The sequence below is a fragment of the Schistocerca serialis genome, chromosome 2, assembly GCF_023864345.2.
Source record: "Schistocerca serialis cubense isolate TAMUIC-IGC-003099 chromosome 2, iqSchSeri2.2, whole genome shotgun sequence".
Taxonomy (NCBI): domain Eukaryota; kingdom Metazoa; phylum Arthropoda; class Insecta; order Orthoptera; family Acrididae; genus Schistocerca; species Schistocerca serialis.
This window is the reverse complement of record NC_064639.1, coordinates 190,064,833-190,083,830: the sequence shown is the minus strand read 5'-3', so window position 1 is coordinate 190,083,830 and position 18,998 is coordinate 190,064,833. Positions and strand designations below refer to the sequence as shown.

At 37.9% G+C, this 18,998-nt stretch overlaps 1 protein-coding gene across 1 annotated transcript in view; it reads left to right on the top strand.

Moving 5' to 3' along the window:
* The window catches only part of LOC126456918 (outer mitochondrial transmembrane helix translocase), a 93,706-nt gene extending 90,267 nt beyond the window's left edge, over positions 1-3,439 (top strand). Inside the window, exons 6-7 of the mRNA XM_050092853.1 lie at positions 2,402-2,586; positions 2,679-3,439. Coding sequence (XP_049948810.1) covers positions 2,402-2,586; positions 2,679-2,841 — 348 coding nt within the window. The 3' untranslated portion in view covers positions 2,842-3,439. The remainder of the gene's footprint in view (positions 1-2,401; positions 2,587-2,678) is intronic.
* Positions 3,440-18,998: the final 15,559 nt, after the last annotated feature.

Below are 18,998 nucleotides of genomic sequence, written 5' to 3'. Positions count from 1 at the left end.
ACTAAGGATTGATTGGAACAATACATTCATCTGTTTTGTCAGTTTCCTTGTGGTGTGAAAAATTTGGTTTCTTGGTGGTGGTCATGTATCTTTATTCAGAAGTAGCTTGCTACTAGTTGATTGTTGTTAACTGAGAACAGCCTAAAAAGGTTGGATTTCTCTGATCAGATTGAAAATATTTTCTTGAAATCCTGTCATGCACTCACTTCATTATAGCACCTTGACACCGAAAAGTTCATTGTCATTTCTTGGAAAGTGCCTTGGGACATTGGTCTCCTGACAAAATTGCGTTTGCACCGATTGATGAGAATGTACCTAAAGCATATGTTTCTGCATACTTGCATTTGTATCTGGTGAATGAGGTAATCATTCAATTGATCATTTAATTGCAGTCAAGGCAAATTCATTTTTACTCCAACATGATAGTGCCTTGCCACAGGTGTATTACAGTCTGTTCAAAAAATTCTGGTACTTTGACAAAAAAAATTTCTAAGCTTACCGTCTACTTACTTTGCTTGTTACCCTTAGAAATAATCTTCTCCACAATTGATACCACTCCCAGTGCAGTTTCCACTTCCAGAAGTAGTCTTGGTACGCCTCTTGCTGGATCGCATGACGTACTGTCTATGAATTTTTATCGTCTGTCATTGCAAATCTTTGTCTATTCAATGGTGTTTTCAACTTTGGAAATAAAAAGTCCACAGGCACCAGGTCCCTGGACTATGGATGATAAGGCAGCACAGTGATTTCATTTTTTTGTGCAGTTGTTACGCATCAGCTGGGATGCCTGTGTGTGCGTGTGTTATCATGATGCAGGAGCTATGAATTGTCTGGCCACATTTTAGGCCATTTCCTTCTCACGTTTTTTGCAGGCGGCACAACACATCACTATAGTACCATCGATTAACAATTTGACCCTGAGGCATGGATTCATGATGAACTAATACTTCAAAGTCAAAGAAAACTATCAGCATGGCTTTAACATTTGGCTTGGCTTGATGAGCTCATTTTTGGTCTTGGAGAACCTTTCCTGACCCATTGTGATGGTTGAATTTTGGTCTCAGCGTCATAACAGACCCATGTCTCATAAACAGTTAGAATTCTCTTAAGGAACATCTTGTTCTCATTTGAGCAATCTAAAGCTGTTCACAGATTGTGAGGCTTAGTTGTTTCTGGCCTTGACACGTGAGCTATAGGACGAAGTTGGTGCAACATGAGGCATTCCAAGATGTTGTTTCAGGATTTCCTGACATGATCCAACAGAATTATTACGTTCTTCCACAATCTCTAAGACAGTCAGTCTTAGATTGGACACACACAATTTTGTTGTTTCCGACAAGTGTCATTTGTAGATGTCAAAGGGCACCTTTAACTTCCACCCAGCCATTTTGAAACCATGTGAACCATTTGTAACATTGAGTACAAGTTAAGCACTCATCACTGTAGGCTTCCTGCATCATTTGGCATGTCTCTGTAAAGTTGCCGTGAGTTTCACGCAGATGTGGTACTCCTATTAACTCCACTATCTCGAAATTCACAAAATGTTTGACCCAATGCTAAACTCTGTACAGCACTGAGCAATAACTAACAGACATAAAACAACGAAACTTCTGGCCATTACACATTAAACACAGGGTTGTGCGAGGATGCTAATAGCATTTCGCTGCATGACACCATTGGTGCGAAATTGCAAATGTTCTGGAATTTTTAGAACAGACCTCATATTTCCAGCCCCCTTTAACCTCCACCATTTTTTGATTGACCATATGCATAAGTGGTCTCTGTCATATTCTTGCTGCTATGCTGTTAAATTGATAGATAAGTTCCTTTTAAACTAGGCAAACATTCTTAATTATTTGTGGGTTTACGTAAGTGACTTCACATAAATGTATATTGTAAATGTGACTGCAATCCATACCATCAAGCATAAACATTAACACTCCTATTCCACACACACACACTGTAGGTAAAATTAATTGTGTCCTACTATTGACATTGTGTGTTAAGAAACTTTCACAAAAGTACAATGGGAGTATGTTCATGGATAGTATGTAGGTCATGTATGTTCTGCTATATAGCCCACTGATGTACACCAGTAAAAAAGTATACCAAAGCCTCCTGTGGTACTGTTGGACTACCTAAACTGCACAAAGCACAAATGATCTGAAACTTGAAATGTTCTATCATTTTTCTTTCTCTCCATATCTTTTTGACACTATTGATTCCAAAAAGACAACAGTTTAATTATTTGGGAAATTAGTTTTTTGAGCTGCATGATATTCTGTGTGTTGGCACATGCTCTTTCTTGTGCGCACCGTATACATTGAAAGTGAGAATTTAACATAGCGCTAAACATCTTCTAGTTTTTCTGTATTTTGAATTAATGTTTGCTTTTTCCCAGACGCCCACACAAAGGAGAGAGATACTGAGGCTTATATTGAGTAATGAACCCACAGCAGATGATGTAAATTACAATCTGCTTGCCAAATTAACGGAAAATTTCTCTGGTTCAGACCTTAGAGAAATGTGTCGCAATGCCTCAGTATATCGAGTAAGGGATTATGTTAGAACTGGAAACCACAAAATGTAAGTAGTAAAATAAATAGCAGAGAACAATTTTAGATTAAAGATTGAAAGTATTACTGTTTTGATGTATAATTTTTTCCTCGTGCAAGCAGGTCCCCAACATTAACTAATGCACAACATGATGCGGAAGAAGAATTTCATGATGCATTGAGGCCGATAACAATGGATGATCTTACGAAATCGTTGGAGAAAATGAAATTATCAAAGTACCATTGTGGCATAATTCCTCCACCTCTCTCTATCAGACATGACTGAGCAAGTCCGCACTTGTAGTCACACTGAAAGACAGGCTGTAATTGCTGCTGTGTTGCCTGGACATATTCAGTGTGCTTGTGTGCTTTTTGTAGTATTGATGTGTGGCCTTCCCAGGATATGAGAGACAAGTGTATAAAGTCATGAATTAGTGGGATATTTAAATTCTGACTCATAATGAGTGCCTATATCAATTGTAAATAAGTCACCATTTGTTCTCTATATTTATAGATGGTACATGCTTTGTTTAAGACAGATTTATATTGATATGTTTTACCTCAGAATTTTTTCTTCTCTTTTATGTGTCTTGAATGTGATTGTCATTACAGTAAGCTTGTATGTGATAAATGAAATTTTGATATTTGTGATTTACTTTTATGTGTGATACACAATCTTAAATTTAACATTTTAATAATTGTTTCATGTGGGTCAAGACAGAAAGACAGGATCCAAAGCAGTTAAGTCTGTCATGATTAAATGCTTCCATTTCCAAATTGTTACCAAAGACAGGAAATAATTTTGTACTGCTGCCATCTTTGTACAATGTAGTGAAACACTGACAGTGTTATTAAATGTTCTGGTCTCCAGATTGTGTATACTCTTTAATGTTTTTGTGGCTACATTTCAACATTATGAATAAGAATGCATCTATTTTTAAGTGATATTGTTATCCAGTGTCAGAAACACCTTTCCTACATTCCCAAGTTTAGTGCTGTCAGCCTTTCTCCCCCTCCTCAAAATGCAAGTGCTCGAGCATGTTGCGTGCATACACACTAGGGGTGTCAACTCTTTAACCCCACAGTGGTCACGAGAGTCTGATAGCCGACAATTCCAGACATACACTACAGGAAATAGCCGGTGTGACGGTAGTGACCTGACGTCCGGTGGGCCTCCCCCCCCCCCCCCCCCCCTCCCCCCCACTCGTCCTGTGCAAGCGGAAAACCTCAGCATGACTGCACTTCTCACACTGCTGTCTAAGTGTACTTATCTTTGTTGAGTTTTCATCTGCTGGTCCCCTAGACCTTTCTTGTCGCAGTAAGTTTTACTTATTTTTCCTTCTGAGTATAATATTTTTATCATATCAACTAGCTATATCTGGCGAACTTTGTTCCGTCCCTGAAAATCTTTATATGTTATAGCTGACCCAGCAAACATTGTTTTGCCATATAAATTATCTCTAGGGAATATTTTGGTAAAATAAATTACTTATTATAAGTATGTGATGATGTGGTATATGAGTGGAAGAGGCAGGGCGTGCTGTGAATGATAAAAGAATATATAAATAACACCAAACATTTATTTTTTAATTTATTGTAATTTATTCTTTGAGATTTATATATATATATATATATATATATATATATATATATATATATATATATATATATATATATATATATATATATATATAAAAAGAAAGATGATGAAACTTACCAAACAAAAGCGCTGGCAGGTCGATAGACACACAAACATACACACAAAATTCTAGCTTTCGCAACCAATGGTTGCCTCGTCAGGAAAGAGGGAAGGAGAAGGAAAGACAAAAGGATATGGGTTTTAAGGGAGAGGGTAAGGAGTCATTCCAATCCCGGGAGCGGAAAGACTTACCTTAGGGGGAAAAAAGGACAGGTATACACTCGCACACACACACGTATCCATGCACACATACACAGACACAAGCAGACATTTGTAAAGGCAAAGAGTTTGGGCAGAGATGTCAGTCGGGGCGGATGTACAGAGGCAAAGATGAAGTTGAAAGACAGGTGAGGTATGAGCGGCGGCAAATTGAAATTAGAAATTAGCGGAGATTGAGGCCTGGCGGATAGCGAGAAGAAAGGATATGCTGAAGGGCAAGTTCCCATCTCCGGAGTTCTGACAGGTTGGTGTTAGTGGCAAGTATCCACATAACCCGGACGGTGTAACACTGTGCCAAGATGTGCTGGCCGTGCACCAAGGCATGTTTAGCCACAGGGTGATCCTCATTACCAACAAACACTGTCTGCCTGTGTCCATTCATGCGAATGGACAGTTTGTTGCTGGTCATTCCCACATAGAACGCTTCACAGTGTAGGCAGGTCAGTTGGTAAATCACGTGGGTGCTTTCACACGTGGCTCTGCCTTTGATCGTGTACACCTTCCGGGTTACAGGACTGGAATAGGTGGTGGAAGGAGGGTGCATGGGACAGGTTTTACACCGGGGGCGGTTACAGGGGTAGGAGCCCGAGGGTAGGGAAGGTGGTTTGGGGATTTCATAGGGATGAACTAAGAGGTTGCGAAGGTTAGGTGGACGGCGGAAAGACACTCTTGGTGGAGTGGGGAGGATTTCATGAAGGATGGATCTCATTTCAGGGCAGGATTTGAGGAAGTCGTATCCCTGCTGGAGAGCCACATTCAGAATCTGATCCAGTCCCGGAAAGTATCCTGTCACAAGTGGGGCACTTTTGGGGTTCTTCTGTGGAAGGTTCCGGGTTTGAGGAGATGAGGATGTGGCTCTGGTTATTTGCTTCTGTACTAGGTCGGGAGGGTAGTTACGGGATGCAAAAGCTGTTTTCAGGTTGTTGGTGTAATGGTTCAAGGATTCCGGACTGGAGCAGATTCGTTTGCCACGAAGACCTAGGCTGTAGGGAAGGGACCGTTTGATGTGGAATGGGTGGCAGCTGTCATAATGGAGGTACTGTTGCTAATTATGACAATATCACTAATTATGACAATATTACTTAAAAACATCAATCCCTTAATACAATAGTGTACAATATTTTTTTGTTATCCCATCTTTAGCTAACACAAACTGAATAGTTTGCCCACTCCAGAGCATGCCACATATAATTGTCTGTGTGAAAACCATGGTGTTTCCAAATCTAAGCCAAAAATACATCATTTGGTCTTGACTTATTGATAGTCATTGGAAATTGAAATGTTTAAATTGAATTGGCACATCTGTGGGTGTAATAGGGATTTGTGGTAGTAATATATTTTCACCTTGGAATTTGGCATTTAAAATGATGGCTTCAACAATTTTTTCATTAATTTTTAATGACTAATCTCGTGCCGTTACACAGCCTTGGTGGGTTCAAATTTCGAAGCAAAATAACCAGAGATCCAACCTTCAGTAATAAATTATGCGGTGGCATGCCCGGTAAATCCAGAGTTCAAAAACTCTATTGTATAATTCACAGCTTCGGTGGCATCACAAACTGTATCAATAGGTTTGTATGACACCAAGTCCCCAGGCAACAACTGTTGTATTTTGAGATTCAATTTTTTGACGTCCACATTTTTTGCTGCTAAAATTGCTCTTTTTGACAGCGACTCACGACGTGTGTGTGTGTGTGTGTGTGTGTGTGTGTGTGTGTGTGTGTGTGTGTGCCGGGAAATATTGGATCAGTGAGAGCATCTTGCGAATTAATGATGGTGCAGTAATCGGTTGGTAATTTTATGCATCCAGTTTCATCTATAGTAACTTTTCCATCACCGATATCTAACAATTGTTTTGAGAATGTTTCGGCGGATGTATCTTGAAGCATTTGAACGCGCATATTTACTTTCGGTTGTACTTTTTCAACATTATGCCACAGTGGCGATAATTTTAAGCAACTGTTGATCTCATCAGTGTACGTTGAACGTAGAATGACGGGAAGTATATGTCTGAAATTACCTGAAAGGAGTAACAGTGCCGCCAAATAGTTCGTCGTTTTTTATGTATTTCAATGTCCTGTTCAAGGGAATGTTTATGTGCCATAGTGCATTCATCCCAGATGATAATTTTACAGTTTCAGCACTGTAGCCATGGACGATTGTTTTTTATGTTGCACACTGCGTCCGTCTTATTTTGAATATTTAGTGGCAGCTTAAATACCGAATGCGCTGTTCTGCCTCCGTCCAATAAAGTTGACGCAGTGCCAGATGATGCAACGGCCAAAGTGATGCCATTATTTGATCGTATTTCGGCGAGAATTAGCGAAACAAGGAATGTTTTGCCAGTTCCACCTGGTGCAGCCAAATAAAAAGAATCCACCTTATCCTGCTGAAACTGCGAGCATAATGCGGTTATAAATGGTTCTTTGTTCCTTATTCGTCAGTGGGATATTGCGAGTAACAATCGCTGCCATTTCTACAGTATTGTATTGCAGTTCACAATTCATTTGAGTGTTCATTAAATCAGATGCACTTTGATTTGGTGAATGCATACCGAAATGACTGAGTGGTAAGTTGGCAATGATATTGCAAAGATCCTCAATAGCAGTCAATACTTCCTTGTACATAGCGTCACTGAATGCCATCGTTAGATCGTTGCACCATGTACGATGTTGATAAAATATATCATCGGTCATTGAATCTTCGTGATTATCCCACAATGTCTCTGCTTGAGCTGGGAAACATGTAGACAACACTATAGCGAATAGTAGATGAATTTGGTGTACAGTTCAATGCTGCTTCATCAACCACACATTGCCACTGGTTGCAGTCTCCCAGCAAGCCGAGTACAAGTCATGCATCTTTATATGTTGTATGCTGTTGTCCATTCACTTTACGTATATCTTGAAATGACAATGGGCCAGTGACATTAACCAACAACAAAGATAAAAGCACTCAGTTTGCCTTGGATTGACTGTAAATACTCGCCCCATGTTTGAGCCCATGTGAAATAGTGTGGTATTTCTGAATATAGTAATGTCAATGCAAAGGCATCAAAAGCATCTGCAGGATTACACAATTCAAAAAATTCGGTGAGTGTAGTTTTCGGTTGATTTATAGCACGATCAATCGCTGTCTCGTTCGTGTTATATACACGCTGACTCTTCTCAAGATTGATGGCTAAATGACTAACTGCTCGATCCTGTTGATGAATTGGGAAACCAAAGATACACCAAACAGCTTCATTGGAGCTTAAGTACTGGCCAACTTGGTAGAGCATTATTTCATCATTCTTATTCATTGGAGGAGCATTCACATTGGTATTTCAAACTCGAAATATGGCTATATCATTACCCTCATTCATATACTTGCAAATGTATTTCATGCTCTTCAGTGAACTGCAGAACCAGACATTAATATGAGCATCGAATGTTCTGCTTAGCAGAGGCGAGCGAATATGGTACCACCCTACGATTGTCAATGTGTGTTTTTTATATTTTTAATAAATAATTGTCCGCCATTATCGGGATTCCTTCTATATATTTGATATCCATCAACATTTGTGGTAGTGTCATTAGTGAATTTTTTAGGAAAACTTGTGGTACATTTTCCATCTGCCATGCAAGGTGATGAAAGATTCAAATTACCGCATGGGCCATGAATCATGTTTGCTATATGAATATCAAACAGCAATGGATCAGTGGACAGATCTGGAATTTCCTTAGAAATTATACTGTAAATTTCTTCAGGACGGATTTTGCCGATTAACCAAACCAAAATGTGTACATGAGGTAATCCCTGATTTTGCCATTCAACCAAATACATCCAGCAACGTGTGGGACCGAAGACATGTAATTTTGTAATAAAACTTATTAAAGACTTTAATTTTTGTCTGAACATGTGCTGTAATGTTATGACAATGTATTGCTTTTTGGCCAGGCAGTAGCAAAGATATAATCTCCGGCCATTTTGGATTACATGTGAACGTGAAAAACAAACACGGTCATCCATATTCGCGCACGAAAGTCAGAGCATCCTGTATATATTCTTGCATATGATGTGGACTGCCTATGTATGACGACGGTAGAATGACAGTTACTGATTTCGGCGGCGTTGTTGAAAAGTGTGTCGTAAGTGAATGTATTCTTCCGCACGAAGCTTTTGTTGATTAAATCACAAGTATTATAGTCATTTGCTCTCTGTCTTCACATACATGTCAACCATGAATTGTTGACAGAGCTCATGACATCGTAGAATGACATTGTCCTGACTGTGTGTAATCATCAACCGATACGCATAATAGTCCTTCAAACTAACATTCTTATTTGTTTCGGCTCCTATAATATATATTAATGGATATTAATTAACATTAGTTAAGTTCAATAATAAATTAAGATTGATAGTTTTTTGTTAAATGAGTAATGATAGTTTATAACGAATAAAGTACCTGTTGCGGAATCTCATTTTTTAATATTTATACAATATCCATCTTGTCCCTTCCAGAACATTAGCAGATATTGGAGTGTGTCATATGAACTGTGTGTACCAGTAATGAACCGGAGATTATTATTTCTTCTACGAATCATGATTTCTTGTGTAGCTGTATGATCGCCAACCATAATTCCAGCAACGCCGTCAGCAACAGGTGCATTGAATCTACAAATGTGCTCCCCAGCAGGTGTTTCATCAGGATTGATGACAATAGCATGATTATCGCTTTGTAATTTGTGCATGTGTGATTTGAATATTTTCAATAATTCATTGTGCTCATTCAATAGAGCGTCCAGCTCGCCAGTTGCATCTGGCAAAAAGTGTATTGAAGTTATTGTAGCCACAACATGCATCCATGCGTGCATCTTCACTGCCCATAAAGTAGATTTGTAAAAATTTGTGGTTTGTTTGGCATTGGCAGCAATGAGCCCACTTGTGATAAATTTTGCCTTTTATTTTGAATGTTGAATTGTTCACCATTTACAGCATTATTCTTAACTATTTCTGTTGCTCCGAACGATGCCATTTGGAAACGTGAATAGATTGTTAGAATTGACTTCAGGAACAAGTTACAATGTGGATCCGTGCCGATAAGTAAACCGTTCAGTGGTTCAGGTGGTGTATCAATTGCAGGTAGTTGCACCTTTCCTGGTGCGCGACACATCCCAGCTGGTTCATTTTTAAATTTAAGAGCATTGCAGTGCGGGCATTCCTTGTCCATAGCACCAATTTCATGAGCATAATATTGAATATCGGGCTCATAATCAAATGCTAGATGCTGTAATGAATCAGATGTAAATGATCGCTGTACCTGTTGGCGTTGTTGTTCATTTGCTCTGCGTTAGTTAACTATGAAACAACGTGCTTGGCTTTGTTCTAATCTTCTGTGTTCATTCTGTTCAACTCGTGCGTCTTCTGATTCTGCTCGACACAACTGCACCATGCCCACGCGCATTAGTATTAACTTGCTGGATTTGTTCTTCTGTCCTTTGGGCTACTGTATTTCGCATGCCTGCAGCTTTACATGTTTGATGGCCCAAAGAAAAGCCCACTTTGCATGTTTTTGACATTGTTCATTGTACAAATCACACATAAATAGAAAAAATTGAATAAATCAATGATGAAGAACAGTATAGTAACGATGTATTTATTGTTTGATTGACATTATGTAATGCATTTATGGCATAGTAGGATTCCTAAATAGGCCTTTGTGGGGAGTGGGGGCGGGGGGGGGGGAGGGAAGAGAGGTGATAAACTAGCTCTAATTAGAGAACTTTTTAAATAAATAGCTGGTAATTTCCAAAAGTGCTATATTATTGGGAATATGCTACAATTGACGAAAAGCTTGAGGCTTTTAGAGGAAGATGCCCTTTCAAGCAATATACACCTTCAAAACCCACAAGGTAAGTTGTAAAGATGTTTGCTCTTACCGGTGCACGGACCTTTTATACCCTCAATTTGGAAATTTATCCTGGAAAACAGCCGCCTGAACCCTTCTCGACTGGCATGTCCCCATACGAAATGATGTCTGACGAAGCCTAGACACGATACCAGCAGAAATATTACTATGGACAACTAGTTCAGTGGCTGAAGAATTGTTGAACGAAAGGTTGACAATGGTTGGGATGGTAAAAAAAAAAAAAAAAAAAAAATTATCACCTGAAATTGCAAATAAACAAAATTAGTATTGCACACAATTCCATTTTTGATGACACAAAAACTTTGTCCATCAAGCCAAAAAAAAGTTATCCTCTTACCTAGTATGCATTATGACGCTGTGATTGAAACAGTTGCCAAAAGGCCGGAAATAATTTCTTTCTACAACGCCACCAAAACTGGTGTTGACACAGTGGATAGGATATGCAGTTCTGGGATGTGGCCAGAAATACTTGGCCAATGAGCGTTTTCTATTCATTGCTGAATGTTAGTGGAATTAATGCAGTGGTAGTGGTCTTGTTGATGACCAGGTGAAACGGAGGAAATACATGCAAAATCTTCCCAGGCAATTGGGATCATTGACAACTTATGTGCAATATTGTATCCACAACCATAGTGGAACCAGTTCTAAGACATCGAACCAACGAAGGTAAAGATGAAACTTCCTGGCAGATTAAAACTGTGTGCTGGACCGAGACTTGAACTTGGGACCTTCGCCTTTCGTGGGCAAGCTGGCAGAATTAAACCTGTGAGGACGGGGCATGAGTCGTGCTTGGATAGCTCAGTCGGTAGAGCACTTGCCCACGGAAGGCAAAGGTCCCGAGTCTCGGTCTGGCACACAGTTTTAATCTGCCAGGAAGTTTCATATCAGTGCACACTCCACTGTAGAGTGAAAATTTCATTCTAGAAGGAAAAGATGTAAAGATTGTTAGGAAAACAAACTACAAATATATGAAATGCCAAAAGTACATTTGCATAAAGGACCATTCAATCTTTGTTTGTAAATGTTATGATTACTATTTAGAAGTAAACAAGTAAAGATTTTTCAAACGTAAGCATACTATTAAAATTTCTCATTTATAAACATTGTTTATTAGTATGTATTTCCTATAAAATTTCTTTATAAATATAATTTGTAAATACATGTATTATTATATCGAGTTTCATTTTATTGTATTCGATAACGATGGTAAACATATGACATGACTTACGAGAACTAAATATACAACATTAAACAGCTAAAATCACTCTCGGCTCTGTGAGGTCCAGTGCAACCGCTCCCATTACCATGAGGAGTGCAGGAGCATGACCTCCACTGGCTGAAAGTGGAGATAAGGGATAAATGCAAAAATAAGGGGTAACTCATACAGAACAACAAATGGTAAATAATCATATTCTCTATAAAAATAAAATTGTTGCATTAACAACACAAATTATTTAAATTTCTGTAAATACAAAAATGAAACAAAAAGCATACCAGTATAGAGGTTGAACACTTCAGACTACACTCCGTGATTTAAAACTGTATCTTTTAATTGTTGATGGCTTTCTGGTATTTGACAACAGATGGTCTCTTTTTGTAAAAGTGTTTTTTGGTTTTTTTTTTTATTCAAGAGAAATTCCTTAAAACTGTATTCAAAATTTACACTACCCTGAAGTTTGCTTTTATTAGGTCTAGATTACTCTTCTTTTGTGTGTCACTTCATTTATTATTAATCTGTGAAAATTCTGTGTGTCCCTACATTTGATCCAGGAACCCTGAAAACAAATCCAACTACATTTAAAAGATTAGGCAAAGTCCCTTACACTTCTATTTAAAAATAAAAAAATAAATTGAAAACATTAACTCATTTTTACAAACATTTTCATCATGAGGGATGAAGCAACTTCATAAACTTCAGTCCAAAGAAATTTCGGAAGTTTCTGAATGTGCTTAAATTTAAGTTCAGATACTGAAGTAAAAGGTATCAAAGAATCTAATGAAAAAGTTTCATCAGATTTGAAGTGCTGGTTTAGATATTCAAGCAAAGTGGAACAGAAATCTAGCAAGTCTCTCTAAATACTGAATAGAACAAGTCATTCCTTTATCATTTTGATTTTAGCACTACAAAAGTATGAACTATTTGAATTTACTAGTTTGTTTTTATTATTTCAAAACTCCACACTTACAGCACATTCTAGTTTCTTTGAGTATTCCATTATTATGTTACCAATATGAGAAAAACAGTATAAATATGACTGTAATATTGATTCCTTTTTCTTGGTCATTAGTCACTGAAATATTTGTCCAATACTTCAGGACAATCATTATTAACAGGGGTCAAGGAAGTAAGGATGAATTTGAATTTTGCACCATATTGGCATATGACTTGCAGCCCATGGTTTTTTCATGTTTGTCTGTGAACCGTCCCATTAGTAGTCTGGTAGCTTTTATGTGGTGAACATTGTTGTTTGGTGTTTACTTTCATCATGGAGCAGATAACTGATTAGTGTATCCAAGTGATAAGAAGTTATTACAAAACAGTGAAAAGACCTTGCTTGTGACACTCAAATGTAAGCAGGTTGGAAGTTGGAGACCAAGGGTTCTGTTTCTAACATTAAGGAAATGGGATGACCACATTTTTGTTTGAACACACGAAAACATTGCTGTTGTGCATGACAGTGTGTTGGTAAGCCCCCAGAAAATCAGTTCGCTGATGATCTCAGCAGTTGAATTGCAGTAAGTTCACTGCATGAAATCTTTTCAAAAGATCTGAAAATGAATGCGTAAGAGATTCAACTGACGCAAGAGCTGAAGTCTGCAGATCATGGAAAGACACATTGATTTGCTCAGTGGTTCTTGGCTCGACGAGCGGAGAGTGAGAACTTCGCAAAAAGAATATTTTTTCTCAGGTGAGGCGCACTTCCACCTCAGTGGGTACTTCAATAAGCAGAACTGCAGAATTTGGGGTAATGAAAATCTGCAAGTGGCTGTGGAAGATATGCATCCACAAATGCACTACTGTGATGTGGGTTCTGGGCAGTAGTAGTGATTGGTCCGTACTTGTTTTTGAAAATGAGGGAGCTGCCATCACTGTGATCAGTGGCTGTTACCGAAACATGCTTTTTGATTGGTTTTTCCTGTTATTGACGAAAAGATGTTTTTGGTTTCAAGATGGTGCGAGTTGTTAAACATCTGGTGAAACAACTGCTCTGCTGAATGGAAAGTTTCTTCAAAAAAATGATCTCTTTGCATGGCAATGAGGAACAGCCTGCCAGGTCATGTGATCTTATGTCTTATGACACCTTTTTTTTTTACGCGAATAAACCAGACAATACACCAATTGAACGATGAAATTGAAAAGTTTATTAATGGTATCCCACCAGGTGTTGTGAACATGTCGAGAATGTCGGTGAACACTTTGCTCGATGCTGTGTGGCCTTGGATTGTGATGTGGAGGATATAATTTTTCGTAAATAAATGGGAGAAGTTACTTAATGTGTTCTATACCACTTTAATATTTGACCCTACTTCCCAGACACACTCTACTTTTAAAATTACTTATGGGTTCCTAGCTTTAATTAAACTTTCAACAGCAGGGATTAGTGTTAACGACCTGATAGGAATGTGCTTGTGAGTTTCACTCCATTCCATTTCTACATATTCAGAAAATGGGTTAAGATAATTCCTATTTTTGCAGAAATGAAAAAAATGCCCATTGCATGGGGGCTTAATTAAATATGATTGAAAATACTTTTAGTTTTTAGTAGCTGTATGTCCGATTACGCTGTTTCGTAATCGGTTGGCCCTGACTAGTATTATTACGCTATCTGACTGCAAAGAACAACAACAAGAATGAAATGAAAATTTTTGTTAACACAATTAATTAATTAATTAATTAAGTCCCCAGCAACTATAAAACCTACAAAACCAAAGCACAAATGTAATTGTTCTGTGTGTGGGAGTGTGACTCAACGCACACATCTGGCACGGTTCTTCTTCAACAAGACAAGAAATTTCAAATACCATTTATACTGACGTGATCAAAGAAAATTACAAATACTATAATTGCGTAAGGAAAGCAGAATTAAACTCTAATACAAGAACACATGCCAGGTGCTTTGTTGACTGAACCTGTAATGACGCATTATTTAGGATACTGTAATAAAAAGATACGGAGTTTATTACCTCATTTATATTGATGAAAATCACTCTAATCCTTACAATATATCTCTACCAGAACTCTCCAATATCACATCTCAGAAAACACTGCCTAATAGCACATCTCAACAAACACTCTCTGCTACAACATCTGAGCACAGACTACTCCGAGTCCTCGACAGGCACTGACTACTACGAGCTCTCTCCAAGCACTGACTTCTACGAGTTCTTAACAGGCACTGTCTTCTACGAGCTCTCGACAAGCACCGTGGAGGCGGCTTAATAATACTCTTTGGCGCAATCTCTGGCGCAGTGGCTCAGTGTAGCCACCTTTCATATGCCCCTCCTCCACAGGCCAGAATTTGATGGTATTTTTGCCAGCATTGGTGGTGAAAATACCACCAAATTCGTCCAGAAAAATACAGACACAAATAAAAGATAATATTAATACCTAAATATCACATAATTAGTTAAAATTTTGGCTTTGCACTGACCTTTCAATAACCTAATATATAAAATACAGTAGGCAATACAAATTCTTTTCATACATGTGGCTTTACATAATAGTTTACACAATACATAAAAAATCAGTTTATACAAATGTTCACATAAAATACTTTTAATTATTCAAAAAAAAAAAAAAATAGTTGATAATTCCAGCCCAGCAATAGTCAACAGGTGGAAACACCAACAAGTGACATCATTTCAGCAGAAGCAGTCCATCAGTTGCACCCAGCAATGTTGAGAGCAGGTGCAGACACCAACAAGTGACATCATTTCAGCAGAAGCAGTCCATCAGTTGCACCCAGCAATGTTGAGAGCAGGTGCAGACACCGACAAGTGACATAATTTCAGTAGAGGCAGTCCATCAGTTGCACCCAACAATGTTGAGCAGGTGCAGACACCAACAAGTGAGATCATTTCAGTAGAAGCAGTTCCATCTGTGGCACCCAGTAAAGTTGAGGGCAGGTGCAGACACCGACAAGTGACATCATTTGTGCCAGATGTGTGCGTTGAGTCACACTCCCACACACAGAACAATTACATTTGTGCTTTGGTTTTGTAGGTTTTATAGTTGCTGGGGACTTAATTAATTAATTGTGTTAACGAAAATTTTCATTTCATTCTTCTTGTTGTTCTTTGCAGTCAGATAGCGTAATAATACTAGTCAGGGCCAACCGATTACGAGACACAGCGTAATCGGACATAACAGCTACGAAAAATAAAAAGTATTTTCAATCATATTTAATTAAGCCCCCATGCACGTGGCGACCGCTGCTTCGGATCGTCCCTTGGATTCTTCTGATTGTAAAAATAGTAGACGGTAGTATTGTTGTAGTAATTTGTAGTTAGTAATTGTAGTCTATTTTGCATGTGTAGATTTGGTAATTGTCATTCTTCTAATGGTATTTTTTCTCAGAATTTGATTTGTTGTCTTGTTTACGCGTTTGACAATCTAGTGCAATTATGTCAATTGTTTGTTAATCGTGTTTGAGGGAAACATTTCATGTGAATGGTATTGTTGGAGATAAAGAGTCATTGTGTGTAATTTTCGTACAGTGACGAATTTTTTTATGTTTTGTAAATGATTACGCGATCAATGAAAAAGGCAAAAATGATGAATAGTGAGAATGACGAAATTGTTGAAATGGCGAACTTGACAACACAGGACAACAGTATGATGAATAATGGAGTTGAAAACAATTTAATAAGTCGGGAAGACAGTCCGGAACCATTTCAAAATTTTTCTCAATCCGAAAATTCACAGAATCCGAGATTAACGACAGAAGATTCTGGAATAGTATCGAACACAGATAGCCTTATGGCTATGCTGAAGGAAGTTAGTTTTGCGGGAAATGTTAGGGGCAAAAAGAATTCTGAACCATTTAATATGGAGCAGTTGATGAGTGCTATATTAAATTTGGGATCACAAATAGTAACAATTAGAACTGAGATGGGGACAATGGAAACACGGTTTGGATCTGAATTAAAAACAGAGATGGGAACTTTGGAAACATGTTTAGACTCACGAATAGGGACATGTTTCAAAAATATGAAAGATGAGTTAAAGAAAGAAATCAGAGAAGAAGTACAACCGATTTTGAATTCTCATAATAATAGATTAGTTGCAGTAGAGATTAGACAAAGGGAACAGGATAGAGAACAGGAGGAAAGAGATCGCGTGATAGCACAGAAATTTTCAGAGTTAAATTTACAACGCGCACACGATAAGGAAGAAATATTTGAGAGAATCGAGGAATCCGTACCAAATGACAGAATAAATAACTTAACACAACAATATGAACAGTTAACTACCAAATGTGTTAATACTGAAACCCGAGTCGTGACACTTACGGAAGAAGTGAATAAACATAAAGAACAAATAGGTGATTTATCGGAAAGAGTTTAGGAGATTTCAGACAAATTGACAAATCTTAGTTTACATGGGGACAGAGATTCGGATGATACAGCTCCATTACCATTTGCAGAAACCGAAGAGTACCAGAACATAAATAAACATGATGAAAATCACTCTAATCCTTACAATATATCTCTACCAGAACTCTCCAATATCACATCTCAGCAAGCACTGCCTAATAGCACATCTCAACAAACACTCTCTGCTACAACATCTCAGCACAGACTACTCCGAGTCCTCGACAGGCACTGACTACTACAAGCTCTCTCCAAGCACTGACTTCTACGAGTTCTGAACAGGCACTGTCTTCTACGAGCTCTCAACAAGCACCGTGGAGGCGGCTTAATAATACTCTTTGGCGCAATCTCTGGCGCAGTGGCTCAGTGTAGCCACCTTTCACCATACAATTTTAAAACTAGATTTTCTATATCAGCATTTAAAGTATCACTTACACATTTGACAGCATTATGTAAAACATGATTCCAACAGTGAGCCTTTAAAATATTTATCATTTAGCAGTTTCATAACTGAACTGTGCTTTCCAAAGTTTACATTTGGATTATCCACACTGTACAGTTGGAAACTTCTAAACTGTGAGGGACACGAGGGAAGTTTTTCAGCAAGTTGTTAATGCCTATGGCTGTTTCATCACCTTGTAGAAAAACGTCCAAAAGTTTGTGTTACATTCCAACATATGGATCAAAATATCATAAAGACTACTGGGAACATTTTCCTGTTTTTATGGTTAGGCAATCAGTGCAAATAGAGAAAAACTAGCTTGACCTCTGGGTCTTTCAAAATTTGAGTAAAATCACATGCTTCTGGGGGCCCAAAATATTGGTCAAGAGACTTCCAGTTTTTTTGTGACCACACTGCATGTTTTTTTTTTTAAATACATGAATCACCAAACACTTCCTCAGCTAGTTTCAAATTGTAGTCCATCCTACTATAACTGAGGTTATGTTTAACATTGTGATACACAAATGCCAGTTCTCCCTCAGTTGCCCTGCATACTTCCTTTTGTGATGTGCTGTTAAAGTTGCATGTCTTGTTTGCCTGCTTGACTTTCCCTCTTTTTGTGATGTACCAAAACATAAAAAACTTAGTCACTGTTGTATTTCCTAGATTACGAAATGAATGACACAAAATGACTAAGCCTGTAATTCATACCACTTATCAAATGTTGAAGACAGTGTGTGTTGCCATCCTGTGCAAAACTAAAATCCTTCTTGTAGAAAGAACAGTGTGTATTATGATGATTATTCTTTACCTGTGCAGTCCATGACTGTCTTCTCCCAACTTTTTTTTTCTCCCTTGGTGAAATTTCTTATCCACTATTCTCACCAGCATCGCTCATCTTTAACTCTTCATAAAATATATAATGCCTAACTAGTAAAAATTGTCCTCTCAGAACACAGTACGACGATTGAGCGATAATGGAAGAGGAACACCTAGGCACACATAGTGATGTGTTGGGCCAACACAGCATCGAATGGAAGTTGTATTGGTGAGCATAAATTCATCAGGAAGGTGTAGGAAAACAAAAGAAAGGAAGCGAGAATGGGTGTGAAAGCAATTGTCTAATTTAAAATAAGGGATGATGGGAATTCTGAAAATATGGAATTATATGTAGAAAAGAGACCAGAGATTTTCGTCCAAATTAAGTGAAAATACGGGATGTATGGGATAATTGATAACCTTACACACATGCACAAAACCACAACCATAAACTAAATTAGAGGGATTGAAGTAGGCACAAATGATCTGTGTGAGATATGGTTGACATACAAGAGCGTGGATCTAATTATGCTACAGTAACAATGCATACTTGAAATATGTTGTTGGAAAGTTTTTTGGTGATGGTCAGTGCTGCCTTTTTCCCTTGTTATGGTGTAACAAATGCTTGCAAATTTCTGCTATGGAGTTGCTCATATTGTACTACTTAGCTTTTCCTTTTAGTTATTTCTAAATTTTTATTAATAGAAAATTTACAAAAACAATGAAATTTTTAGTATTTCTGAAAGTATCTGCATTTGT